This window comes from Ailuropoda melanoleuca, chromosome 7, assembly GCF_002007445.2.
Source record: "Ailuropoda melanoleuca isolate Jingjing chromosome 7, ASM200744v2, whole genome shotgun sequence".
Taxonomy (NCBI): Eukaryota; Metazoa; Chordata; class Mammalia; order Carnivora; family Ursidae; genus Ailuropoda; species Ailuropoda melanoleuca.
The window spans coordinates 33,080,096-33,094,134 of record NC_048224.1 but is presented as its reverse complement, the minus strand read 5'-3'; the positions used below and the strand labels follow the sequence as shown (position 1 = coordinate 33,094,134).

The window sequence follows — 14,039 nt, the reverse complement described above, 5'->3', positions numbered from 1 at the left end:
AAAAGGAAGGAAGCAACTTATAAAACATAAATACTCCCTTGAGTATTCTTGCCTGAGAATGCCTGACAGCAATTAAAACCATAATTTTCAAGCCATTTCTCAATTCATTTAAAAACGTGGAGTGCAGAAATTTGAAAAAACTTAGAATGCTATTTTCTTAATATGGTCCATAAAAGAATGGCTTTAGGACCTTTCTACTCTCATATTTTTAAGTAAGCTCCACGCCCTGCATGGAGCCTAACACGGGGCTTGAACTCACGACCCTGAGATCAAGACCTGAGCTGAAATCAAGAGTCGGATGCTTACCTGACTGAGGCACCCAGGTGCCCTTCACTCTCATATTTTTATAAATCTATTTCCTTTCCTTGACCTCAATGCCACAATCAGTCCACAAGACAATTCTGCAAAATAACTGTATTCATAGTATTGGATCATTTAATAGTTCCAAGCCAAATGCAACTACAAACTCATTGCCTTGCCAAATCTTCCACAGATCTCAGAAATCTTCCTATCTTTTTCACAGAGAAAAGTTCATTCACTTTTTGGTTAATGTATGTTAATGAACGTAAAAGGCTCTACATGTATATGTTTGAAAGTGGACATTTTGTTACAATTTCTATCTTAGAATGATTATGACCATCTCTTCCATATGTATAGTATTCCAAAAAAGTTTTGGCACCATTCCAAGCTTTGATAATTCAGAAGATGAATGCTAAAAATTTACAAATATTTGAAGTTTGTCTACGTACATATTTTAACCTTTATTCAGTATTGTGAATTCTGAATAAAATGTCTGATTTTAACTTTAACTCTCTTCCCATATGTCATCTTCAGAGAGACTGGAAAAAATTAGAAACTTTCAAATAATGTACTTTTTAAGTTTGTGGCATTTTTCCTCTTAGAACTTTAGCATTAGCTAATATGTTTTACCAATTTAACTTTTTTTATTGTGTTTTCCCAGCTATATATATGACAACAAGAAGAAAGAAGAGATTTATCTGTTTGGTTCGCTGCTACATTCCCGCTCCTAGAAGAGTACTTGGCACAAAGGAAGCACTCAGTAATAAATAGCATTAACTGACAAAAAGAGGTTACATTAAATAGCATGATCCCAATTTCAAAAAAAATAAAAATATCTCCCCAAAGCATACACAAACAGAATGTTGAAAAGCACATACGCATACCCATATCCACACCCATACAGAAGAAACACTGTAAGGAAACACTTTAACAATGACTCTCTAACATGAACTTGTTTACTTCCTCAGTAGGCAACCCAGTGATCCTTTTATCTATAGGACAGCCACAAGCTGCTAAATTTAATGTTGGCATCTGATCGATGCTATACTGTTTATCATTTCAAATGAAGGACTCCAGTATCCTCTGGTGTGAACCTCCAGAATATCTATGGATTTCCCCACCAATCCCAGTAGAGTAACAGTATATCTCAACAGGGAAAGAAAAATATTCGGCTGATGGTTTTTTCTTCCTTTTGTTTAATTATCTTTCCTATTTTCTTATAACAAAGATATCATTTTTATCAGAAAAAAGTAACTGATATACAAGTTATCTACTCACAATTTATTCAAATAAAATCAAGGATATTATGGAAAAGGGCAGAAGTTGTATTTCGTTAGAGAAAATTCTTTCATTTTCTACCGTGAGTCTCTGACCAAAAAGAAACTTAAAAATACAACTTAATTTGACAGAAGTCTTACTTTTCAGCTGTGTTTTTAAGACCTGCTAATTCCTCGTCTAGAGCCAGTAGCTTATTCTCCTTGATTCTCAGCTCATCTTGAACATCTTTGAGTTCTTGAAATTTGGTTAAAATAGAAGCTGCCTGGGATCGAGCACCTGATAGAAACAAATTGTAACAAGCCTTAGACATTAAGTTACCACATATTTAGTAGACAATAAAAAACTTTGTAAGAATTATACTTGAAAAGATTCAATAGCAAATCTTTTATAGTAAGCTTATAAATTCATTTTATCATTAAAATCTTAGGACATACATACTTGATAATACTTCTAATAATTACTTCTAATAATTCATTTTATCATTAAAATCTTAGGACATACATACTTGATAATACTTCTAAGCAGATGTGATGGATGGTTTATTCAAAATAATCACTGCCCCTTCCTACTGGGCCCATCCTTCTCAGCGCCATTTTCCTCTCCAATATCAGCCTAGCCATGTGATTTGCTCTGGCCAATGAAATGGAAAATGTGCCTCTTTTGAAAGTAAGCTTTAAAAGGCAGCACATAATTCACCATTTGTTTTCCCTCTCCCATGAGAAAACCATGTGCAAAGTAGGGGCTATTTTTCCTTCAGCCTGGGTTCCAGAATGAGAATAACACTGAACAGAGATAAATGACCTACAGGTAAAGTAGCGTAATTGTGGTACTTACTATAAGCCACTGAGATTTGGAGGCTATTTTTTTTTTACCGTACCATAACCTGGCCTAAACTTTGATACAGCAGAGGAAGCTGGTTTCACTTTACAAGCAACTGTAATTGTCTGACAACAACAGGTTGAGTTATGTTGGCAAGAAAACTCTAGGTTTGATGGGAGAATGCAAAGGTCAATTGGCAATGCTATTATGAGGACTTTGGTAATGATACAGGGATAGATATTTGCCATCCCTAAAGTAGGAACTTCAAGAACATTCAAACCAATGAAATCTAAAAAGTTTCTTCTATTTTATATATTTAAAAATATTTGATCTCTCTTTATCCTCCAATTACAGATACTAATCCTCTTACTGTATATACTGGAATTCACTTCGCTGCCTATTGTTTTCTTGGCCTAGAAAGAAATTAAGTCCCTTGATATCTCAACAGGCATTATATAGTCTCTTGGTTTGGTTAAAAGCACAAACTGTGCAAACGGATAACCTGAATTCAAATCCTGGGCTTTGCCACTTACCCGCGAATTATATAACCACTCTGTAGATTAGTTTCTACAACTGTGTACTGCAGATGATGGTAATATACCTACCAGATAGTCGCTAGAAGGATGAAAGGAGTTCATTATTTAAAGCCCTGAGAATAGGTCTTCAGAAAATGACAGAAATGTTGTGTATCTGCACTGCCCAGTTACCCATTAACTATTTGTGGTCACAGAATCCTTGAAATGTGACTACGACAATTGAGGAAATTATTTTTATTTAACTATCTTAAATAAATATTAAGAGACATATATGGCTACTGTACAGGATGGCACAGTCTTACAATGTTGCCTGGTACACAGCCAAGTACTATTCAGTGTTTGTTAGCTACTAGATCACTCGACATAGATCTGGAAACTCAATGTGGCAAATATTAGAATAAGAAGAATATGATTATTATCTTATTCTCAAGGGCAGATTTAATTTTTTCGTTTTACTTTTCACAGATGCAGTGGCTTATACTCAAATTAGAATTTAGCGTTTCCTGAACACGGGTAAAAATGTACTGAATTTTTAAAAAATTTCCAATAGCTAGAATATCCTAATAGGGCAAAATGCAAGAGAGGGAAAAAGAAAAAAAAAGAAAAGACTTACTTGAGAAAAATAAAAAACAGCAACAGGACTGATTACTACACTATGAGCTCCTTGAGGGCTAAGACACTTTATAATTTCTCAGTATTTAATTAAATAGCTGTGACACGGTAGGTATTCAAAAGAAAACCCAATCCTTAAGTCGAATAAAACTCTGGATTAAATCATCCAAACTCACAATTTCCAGTTTTAAAAACAAAATAAAAAAGTTCCATCTTATTTGCCACAGAATTTTGAAGACAAAATGATATAAAACCTACCTCCAAGATTTGCGAGGAAGATGGAAGCAGAAGTGAAGGACCCTGGGCTCACCTCATACCATGAATACAACTAGGTAACCATCAAATCATTCAAAATACCCCAGAAATTGACCTGAAGACTGGCAGACCAAACTCCACAAGTAAAAGCAGAGAAGAGACCACATCAAAGAAGGTCAGAAGTGTGCAGACCATGGCTTGGGAGAGAAACGGCTGTCATGAGGGTTGGGAGCTGTGGTCAGTGCCAGACTAGCACACAGGGGAGGCCACACAGGTAAGACCAATCCCCATAACAATTGGCTCGAATGTGAGAGGGGCCAAATTTCATGAGTTTTGGCAACCAGCAGAGCTTCAAAACTACAGTTTTAAAGGTCAGTGTGCTTGGCTCTGGTAGAGCCCCAAGGATATTGTTCTTTGGACAGACAACAGGGCAAACAGCCCACCAACGAACAGCATAGTAACAGCTTTCTGAAGAGCACCTGGGGCACACGGTGGGGAGGTTGTGAGCTCATCTGGAAGCATGTCCCAGAGAGGCAGTGTTCACAGAGAAACCCCTCCTAGAACAAAGAAACGAGCAGGCATCATTTCCCTCTCCCACCCCTCAGTATAAACACAGGGCCACATGTGGGAACCAACCCAGCAGACACTTGCTATGTAACATCCTTACACCAAACTCCATCGTTCAGGTGGATTCCCCCTTCCCAATCACTCTTGCCTCAGTCCCAGAATAGCAGGCTCCCACCCCCAGAAGACCGGTCCAAACCCCTGGCAACATCATGTCTCCCGACCTGGGACATATCTGATAAGGATTAGTACCCAAAATATATAAAAAACTGATAAAACTCAACACTCAAAACCCAAAAAATCTAATTAAAAAATGAACAGAAGACATGATGAGACATTTCTCCAAATAAGAAATATAGATGGCCAACAGACACATGAAAGATGCTCAACATCACTCTGCAGGGAAAGGAAAATCAAAACTACAAGGTATCTATCAGATACCTCTCCCATCTATCAGAATGGCTAAAATAAAAAACACAAGAGACAAGTGTGGCAGAGGATGTGAAGAAATATGAACTCTTTTGCAGTGTTGGTGGGAATGAAAACTAGTGCAACCACTGTGGAAAACAGTATGGAGGTTCCTCAAAAGGTTAAAAATGGATCTATCAATCACACCACTAGGTATTTACACAAAAAATACAAAAACACTAATTCAAAGGGACACATGCACCCTTATGTCTACTGCAGCATTATTTACAATATCCAAATTATGGAACCAGCCCACCTGTCCATCGACTGAAGAATGGCTAAGAGGTACACACACACACACACACAATGGAATATTATTCAGCTAAAAGAAAGGAAATCTTGCCTTTGCAAAGACATGGATAGAACTAGGAAGTATAAGGCTAAGTGAAATAAGTCAGAGAAATGCCATATGATTTTACTCATATGTGGAATTTAAGAAACAAAGGAGAAAAAGAGAGATGAGACAAGAAACAGACTCTAAACTATAGAGAATAAACTGATCGTTACCAGATGGAGGGTTGGTAAGGTGATGGGTGAAATGGGTTACAGGGATTACTAAGGAGTGTACTTGTTGGGATGAGCACTAGGTATTATATGAAATTGTTCAATCACTAAACTGTACACCTGAAATTAATACATCACTGTATTTTAACTTACTGGAATTAAAATTTAATAAAAAAGAAAAAACTTATACAATCAATACTGCATGATTCTTTTTACTTTGTTTTGATTTTTATGTAAATTCAATTTAACTAACATATACTGTACTATTAGTTTCAGAGATAGAACTTGGTGATTCACCAGTTGCATATAATACCCAGGGCTCATTCCATCAAGTGCCCTCCTTAATGCCCATCACCCAGTTACCCCATCGTCTCCCACCTCCCTTCTGAGCAACCCTGTTTCCTAGAGTTAAGAGTCTCTTATGGTTTGCCTTCCTCTGTTTTCCGCTTGTTTTTCCTTCCCTTCCTTATGTTCATTGGTTTGTTTCTTAAATTCCACGAGTGCAATGATCTTTTTTTCTCGTTTCGCTTAGCATAATACCCTCTAGTTCTATCCATGTCATTGCAAATGGCAAGATTTCATTCTTTTTGATGGCTGAGTAATATGCCACTGTGTGTGTGTGTGTGTGTGTGTGTGTGTGTGTGTGTACACCAGGTCTTTATCCATTCATCTGTCGATGGACATCTGGGCTCTTTCCATAGTTTGGCTATTGTGGACATTGCAGCTGTAAACATTGGGGTGCATGTGCTCCTTCAGGTCACTATGTTTATATCTTTGGGGTAAATACCCAGTAGTGCCATTGCTGGCCTGTAGGGTAGATCTATTTTTAACTTTTTGAGGAATGTCCATACTGTTTTCCAGAGTGGCTGCACCAGTTTGCATTCCCACCAACAGGGTAAGATGCTTCCCCTTTTTCCACATCCTCGCCAACATCTGTTGTTTCCTGAGTTGATAAATTTAGCCATTCTGACCGGTGTGAGGCAGTATCTCATTGTAGTTCTGATTTGTATTTCCCTGATGTCAAGTGATGTTGAGCATTTTTTCTTTCATGTTGTCTGTTGGCCATTTGTATGTCTTCTTTGCAGAAGTATCTGTTCCTTTCTTCTGCCCACTTCTTGACTGGATTTTTTGGTTTTTGGGTATTGAGCTTAAGTTTTTTATAGATTTTGGATACTAGCCCTTTATCTGATAAGACATTTGCAAATAACTTCTCCCATTCCATAGGCTGCCTTTTAATTTTGTTAACTGTTTCCTTTGCTGTGCAAAAACTTTTTACCCTGATGAAGTCCCAATAGTTCATTTTTGCTTTTGCTTCCCTTGACTTTGGCGGTGTGTCTAGTAAGTTGCTATGGCCAAGGTCAAAGAGATCGCTGCCTGTGTTTTCCTCTAGGATTTTGATGGATTCCTGTCTCATATTTAGGTCTTTCATCCATTTTGAGTTTTAGTGTATGGTATAAGAAAGTTCCAGTTTCTTTTTACTTTTAATACATTTAGTACTGAGTATTAATCTTGTCTTCTAGGCTTTCTTTTTGTTGCTATTTGTTTCATATCTTGTGTATCGTTTTATTTATTTTTAACTTTTTTTTCATCATTTAGGTTTAAACCCAAAAGTAAAGCCCAAAAATACCACAACCAGCCCTAAAAGTAAATAAATAGAAAGTCAAATGCATAAATCTTTGCACTTCAGGAGATTTTTTACGTCACTAGTAAACTGATATGCTTAAATAACTCTGTTTTCTGCTTCTCCTATTTACAATCTTACCTATCTCCTAGAGCTATTGAAATGTTAAATGAACTAATGGTATGGTTCTTGGCATAGCCTAAGCTCTTAATAAACAGAGAGAGGAAAGAATGCTTAGCAGCAGTTCAACATTAGCTTTGAAGTCCAACTCTGAGTTAAAATACTAGCTCTAACACTATTTGCTACTGAATGAATTACTAAATTTTTCTAATTTCAATTTCATTCCCTAAAAAAAGGGAAAAGTAATAAAACTACTTTATAGAATAGTTGTAAGGAATAAATGAGAAAATAAAGCAAATATGTATAGCACCTGGCATAGAATGAGTTAAATATTAGCTATTTTTATTCTTTGCAAACAAACAAAAAAGCAACCTACCTCCACTCAATGTCCCATGAGGATCAAATACATCACCTCCTAGAGTTACAGTTCTAGTCATTATCCTTTTATCAAAGGCCACTTTTTTTGCATTATCCATATTATTACAAACAAACGTTGTTCCAAAGACAAATTCCATTGCTTTCTGAAGTTCTGGGTTGTATTCAACCAGGGAAAGAGCCACATGAACATTGTTAGGACCAACCTGTGGGAAAACAACACATATGTCACAATACATACCACCTCTTTCCTTTCAAATATTATTTTACAAAACAGAACTGCCATACTAGAAATTTAAGTACTACTTACCGAGCATTACAACTCCTTTTGAACTTTCTAAAATACTATGGAAAATTCAAGAGTTTTAGAAAAAATTTCAAGTTTAAACACTGAAACTCTACGGTTAAGTAAAATATTTAAAGTATCAGGCATTAGGAGAGTGTCTATTAAGCAGGAGCCAGTACCAAGTTTCTAAATCCAAAATGGACTATTTGGACACACTCTCTCAGTTAAAATACAGCAACTGGTGTATCAACACAATTATATAAAATGTTTTGTTTCAATTATTGATCTACTTATTCTATAGTGAATACTTTTTCATTCAAATTAAACATGCTAGAGCAGCCACCTATCAGTTATAGAAAAACACAACTAACATTGCAACGGCAAAAAAAAAAAATTTAAATCCCTCAGTGTTTTATTTTGATCCAATTGCATCTTCTCAACCTTTGTTGATGTGCACTTCTGCCCGTCTTTTTAAAATAACTAAGCATCCTTTAAGGAGCTTAGTAGCAGCAAGAGAAATCCAAGTGAAGCCAGCTCTGTGTAACAGATGTTCAGCATTGCCCTCTGACACAGCAGCTACCTTAAAAAGGTTTGGCTAAGGGACCTGGGTAGAAGTATTTTTGCTACAACCTGAAACCCCAATTTACTTCTTACACTGGGACTTGTCCAAAAGCTGAAGTAACTTCCAAAACCTTCCAGACCCAATGGTGATTTTTCAAAGTAACCAAAGTACTAACCAGAAACACCACCTTTCAATTTCTCTGCATTCATTTTCCTTCTCCTGAGAGTATATATGTCAATACAACTGTATTTTAAAATAATTTTCATTGATGGATTCTTAATTATAAGAACACTGAGTATCCATTTAGTACTTTAATTATAAATACATTTCTATGTTTCATATAACTGTCTTTTCAACTGATGCACTTGGAATGCCTGCTCAATAACAAACTGGTAACACTGCTGAGTATTAGGACTGGCTTCATGTTATTACCCAATATCACACAACTATAATTGCCTTGCAAATGTATTGCCTTGTACTCCTCTGGGGTTTGTTTTTATTTTTTTTGTTGTGTGTTGTTGGGTTTGTTTTTGTTTTTAATAATAGCTGTACCACTTAGATCCACACCTCAGCAGCTCACTGGCTATCCTGGTCCCCTGCTGTATGTCCAGAGGTTGGAAGGCAACCTACAGAAAGCATCTCTGTAAGACTGGTAGATACCTCCCATAACAGTTGTCACTGTGGGCAGTTAAACTGTGCCTGGCATGCAAAAAACTAAAGAATTCTGGTATTTATAAGCTCTGTAATTCTAGTAACTCAGAGATTGGAAATTTAATGTTATCATGTGATAGTCATGTGACCTGACTGAAGGGTTAAAGACATTTTAACATTACGACTTTGAAATATCAAAGGTAGTTTTAGTTTTCCACCATTTCTATTCTCCATCTATTTTCACAAAAGCCAACTCTTTTTTAGTAGCTTAAATGTCTAAGGCATGGTAACAACAAAATTTTGCGGTTCTACATGATTATGTATGATTATGTCCCCCAAGTTAATGTCCTCTAACTAAAACAAAACAAAACAAAAAACAAAAAAACAAGTAAGATACAGATAAAACATATAAAGGCGACTTACAAGATTTTGAGCGACCCTCAGAGTTTCTGGAGCAATACATCTGGCTGAAATTTTATTGAGTGGAATTATAGTGTATCGACGTTTCAATTCCCCCTTTTCTAGTAACTTTTTCCCAGTAACCTAAAAAATTGTGATTTGAAATAAGGAAATAAAATATTAACGACAGAAAACATTCAGAGGGAAAGAGTACAAGTTTAGGAATCCACAATTAAATGTTTAGTGCCTAGTATCCTCAACAATGGAAAGTCTAAAACTGATAATATGCATTCTAGATTCCTGAGTAAGCATGAGACTTCTCTGGGAATAAAGTTAATCAAATATAATATAATCAATAATATAATAGAAAGTCATTAACTGAATAGCTGTACTGTAAAGATAAGCAACCTTAGGAATAGCTTAAAACATCAAGAAAGTACTCAGTTCTAGCAGCTCATGGTTTATCCAGCTAAGGAGGAAATGCAAATTTCCTTTAATTAATTTACCTCTGTGTCTACTACAACATTGTAGAGCCGTTCCCCAGCCACCAATTCTAAAGCTGTGGTTGCAGAAGTATCTTTCACACTAATCAGAGAAGCTACAAGTCCTTTCACACAATTTCTATTCCAGTTCTTTTCTGGATCCCTAAAATAGAACAGTTGACAAAATTAATCTGAAACAATAAAACAGAAAAAGTTGTATTTTACTAGTCAAGAGCTCTTCCTACCAACACATTAAAAGAGAAGCATACACACTTTTAGAAAAACAAAAATTTAATGTTCAGATGACTAGCCAACTATTGTTAAGTCAATCAAAAGATCTTTCAGTACATATTTTCAATAAAACAAAAATAACTTTGATGCTATAATCTTTTTTTCTTAATTATTTATTTATAAGAGAGAGAGGGAGGGAATGAGAGGGGGTAAGAATCAGGGAGAGGAAGAGGGGAAGCAGACTACCTCCTGAGTGCAGAGCCCTACACAGGGCTCAATCTCAGAAGCCCAAGATCATGACCTGAGCTCAAACCAACAGTCGGACCTTCAACCAACTGAGCCACCCAGGCGCCTCTGATGCTATAATCTTTGTAATAAACATATTACTCTAAGTATTCCATGAAAAAACCCATGTAAATTTGTAAATTGTAAAATGTTAATGTAGATATTGAAAGAAACTTTGGACTGAGATTTAATTTCCCTCATTTTGGTCTTAAGAATTCCCACTGCCAACACCTGAAATATTTCAATTAAACATTTAAGAAAAAAAAATGTCAATTAAGGAAAAGCAGCTTACAATATTTCTCATACAAAAATCTTAATGTTAACAAAATTTTCAGATTGTCTTCCAGCTTAAATGAAAATATATCTTGGTTAACATTTCAATAAATGTTTAGGGGAAAAAATACCAATTAAGGAAAAGTAGCTTGTGATACTTTTCATACAGAAATGTTGATGTTAATAAAATTCTCAGATTGTCTTCCAGCTTAAATAAAAATATATTTTGGCTATTACCAAGTTCAAATTTAAGGTTTAAATCTCTTACCTGTAGGCAAATTGAATATTAGGAAATCTGGCTAAGAGAGCTTCATATGTTTCCTTCAATCTACTGATATCACGAGATAGCTGCCTGCGCTTTTCCAGAAGTCCTTCCTCCTTGTTTTCTGAACAGTAAATCACAAGTAAATTGAAATGGAATTTTAAAAAATGCAAATATTCTACAGGTTTTTTTTTTTTTTTAAGATTTTATTTATCTGACAGAGAGAGAGACAGCCAGTGAGAGAGGAAACAGAAGCAGGGGGTGTGGGAGAGGAAGAAGCAGACTCCCAGCAGAGGAGCCTGATGCGGGGCTTGATCCTAGGACTCTGGGATCACACCCTGAGCCGAAGGTAGCTGCTTAACGACTAAGTCACCCATGCACGCCTATTCTACAGTTTTAAAGAAAGTATCAGTAACCTCTATTTCCAAAGCATTCCTAGAAGCAAAATACAAATTTCTGGTATTAAATAAAAAGCACACTTAACATGAAAGATCAGGAAGACATTATTACCAACAAATAACAGAAACTTTCATTCCTGAGTTAAGATGGCGGAGGAGTAGGGGACCCCTTTTTCAGCCGGTCCCCTGAGTCAAGTTGGATAGGTACCAGACCAGCCTGAACATGCACGGAATCAGCCTGAGATGCAGGAAGATACATCTGGATCTCTACAAATGAACATCTCCAGCGCTGAGTATTGAGGTGCGAAGCGGGGAGCCGTGAAACCACGCACAAATATCGGAAGATAAACGGAAGGGGGAGGGAGCCGCCGCGTTCAGGCGCCGGGAAGCAGTAGCCACCTGCACAGGGAAGCAGGTGGACTCCCGGACTGAGCTCCGGTGTGCTCACTGGAACAAGACTGAGACCGGGAGCTCCGGAGTGCACGGGGGCGGCTGGCAGCTGGCGGTGTTGGAAACACAAAGGACAGTGACGTGCTGGCCCTGGAAGTGAGGGCTAGGACGCCGGGTGTGAGGCGCACATCCTGGGACACTGCAGGGTTGAGCAGCACCAACAGAAACAGAGTTAAAGTAGCCAGAACATCAGTGGAGAACGGTCTGCGATCCCTCTGTTCTGAGACAGAGGCTGAGATTCAGCCACTGTTGCTCTCTCAGAAGAGGCACAGCGAACCGCCAGGGAAAGCCGCCAGAGAACAAAAGCCTGGAAATACCAGCTTACGGTGTGCCCATCCTCATACCCCCTTGCAGGAGACACGGAGACTCTACCCAAACAGGGTAGTATCGGTGCGGCAGGCCCCTCCCCCAGAAGGCAGGCTGAAAAATCAAGACGCCCACATCTGTAAGATCCCTATAAAACAAGGGTGCACGGCCTGGGTCCCGGTCAATAATTTGGGCTCTGGACAACCCCGCAACCTCTCCTCATCAGAATGAACAGAAGGAGAAATCCCTCCCAGCAAAGAAAAGACAATGAGTCTGTGGCCTCTACCACAGATCTAATGGATATGGACATAACCAAATTATCAGAAATGGAATTCAGAGTAACAATGGTCAAGATGATTTGTAGACTTGAAAAAAGTATTAACGAAAATGTTAATGAGAATATAGAATCTCTAAGGGCGGAAATGAGTGCGAATCCGGCAGAAATTAAAAATTCTATGAGCCTGGGGCACCTGGGTGGCACAGCGGTTAAGTGTCTGCCTTTGGCTCAGGGCATGATCCCGGCGTTTTGGGATCGAGTCCCACATCAGGCTCCTCTGCTATCAGCCTGTTTCTTCCTCTCCCACTCCCCCTGCTTGTGTTCCCTCTCTCGCTGGCTGTCTCTATCTCTGTCAAATAAATAAATAAAATCTTTAAAAAAAAAAAAACTCTATGAGCCAAATGCAATCAAAACTAGATGCTCTGACGGCCAGGGTGAATGAGGCAGAACAACGTATCAGCGAACTGGAGGATGAGTTAGTAGAGGAGAAAGCTAAAACAGCATCTGGGCTCAAAAAACTCCATGCTCAGGAATATAGGTTACGGGAGATTACTGACTCAATGAAACGTTTCAATGTCAGAATCATCGGAATCCCCGAGGGGGTGGAGAAAAACAGAGGTCTAGAAGAGATATTTGAACAAATTGCAGCTGAAAACTTCCCTAATCTAGCAAGGGAAACAAACATTCGTTTGTTGCCAGAGAGGACCCCTCCCAAACTCAACCACGACAAACCTATGCCACGTCACGTCATACTGCAATTCACAAATATTAGATCCAAGGATACAGTACTGAAAACGGCCAGGGCGAAAGAAATTTCTCACGTACCAAGGCAAAGGTATCAGAATTACGTCAGACCTGTCTACACAGACCTGGAATGAGAGAAAGGGTTGGGGGGGGGGCATTTTTAAAGCTCTTTCAGAGAAAAACATGCAGCCAAGGATCCTTTATCCAGCAAGGCTGTCATTCAGAATTGATGGAGAAATAAGGACCTTCCAGAATCGCCAGTCATTGACCAATTTCGTAACCATGAAACCAGCCCTACAGGAGATATTAAGGGGGGTTCTATAAAAGTAAAAAGGCCCAAGAGTGATACAGAATAGAAAGTCACAATCTATAGAAACAAAGAATTTTCTGGCAACATGGCATCATTAAAATCATATCTCTCAATAATCAGTGTCAACGTAAATGGCCTAAATGCTCCCATAAAATGCCACAGGGTTGCAGATTGGATAAAAAGACATGACCCATCCATTTGCTGTCTACAAGAGACTCATTTTGAACCTAAAGATACATTCAGACGGAAAGTAAAGGGATGGAATACCACCTTTCACGCCAATGGACCTCAAAAGAAAGCTGGGGTAGCAATTCTCATATCAGACAGATTGGATTTTAAACTAAAGACTATAGTTAGAGACACAGAAGGGCACTATATTATTCTTAAAGGATGCATCCCACAAGTGGATATGACAATTATAAAGATATATGTCCCCAAAAGGGGAGCAGCAAGATACACAAGCCAACTCTTAACCACAATAGACATATAGATAAAAATACACTAATAGTAGGGGACCTCAACACCCNGGACCTCAGCACTCTACTATCAGCAACAGACAGATCACCTAAGCAAGAAATCAGCAAAGAAACAGGAGCTTTGAATGCCATACTTGAAGAGTTGGACCTCATAGATATACATAGAACACTACACCCCAGAACCAAAGAATACTC

The 14,039-nt window shown here is 37.9% G+C and overlaps 1 protein-coding gene across 1 annotated transcript in view; it reads right to left on the bottom strand.

Annotated features, from left to right (window-relative positions):
- SMC2 (structural maintenance of chromosomes 2) overlaps positions 1 to 14,039 on the bottom strand; it is a 67,179-nt gene that overhangs the window by 28,435 nt on the left and 24,705 nt on the right. Inside the window, exons 12-16 of the mRNA XM_011232346.3 lie at positions 10,890 to 11,007; positions 9,857 to 9,995; positions 9,375 to 9,494; positions 7,454 to 7,658; positions 1,719 to 1,854 (exon numbers count right to left, since the gene is read on the bottom strand). Coding sequence (XP_011230648.2) covers positions 1,719 to 1,854; positions 7,454 to 7,658; positions 9,375 to 9,494; positions 9,857 to 9,995; positions 10,890 to 11,007 — 718 coding nt within the window. The remainder of the gene's footprint in view (positions 1 to 1,718; positions 1,855 to 7,453; positions 7,659 to 9,374; positions 9,495 to 9,856; positions 9,996 to 10,889; positions 11,008 to 14,039) is intronic.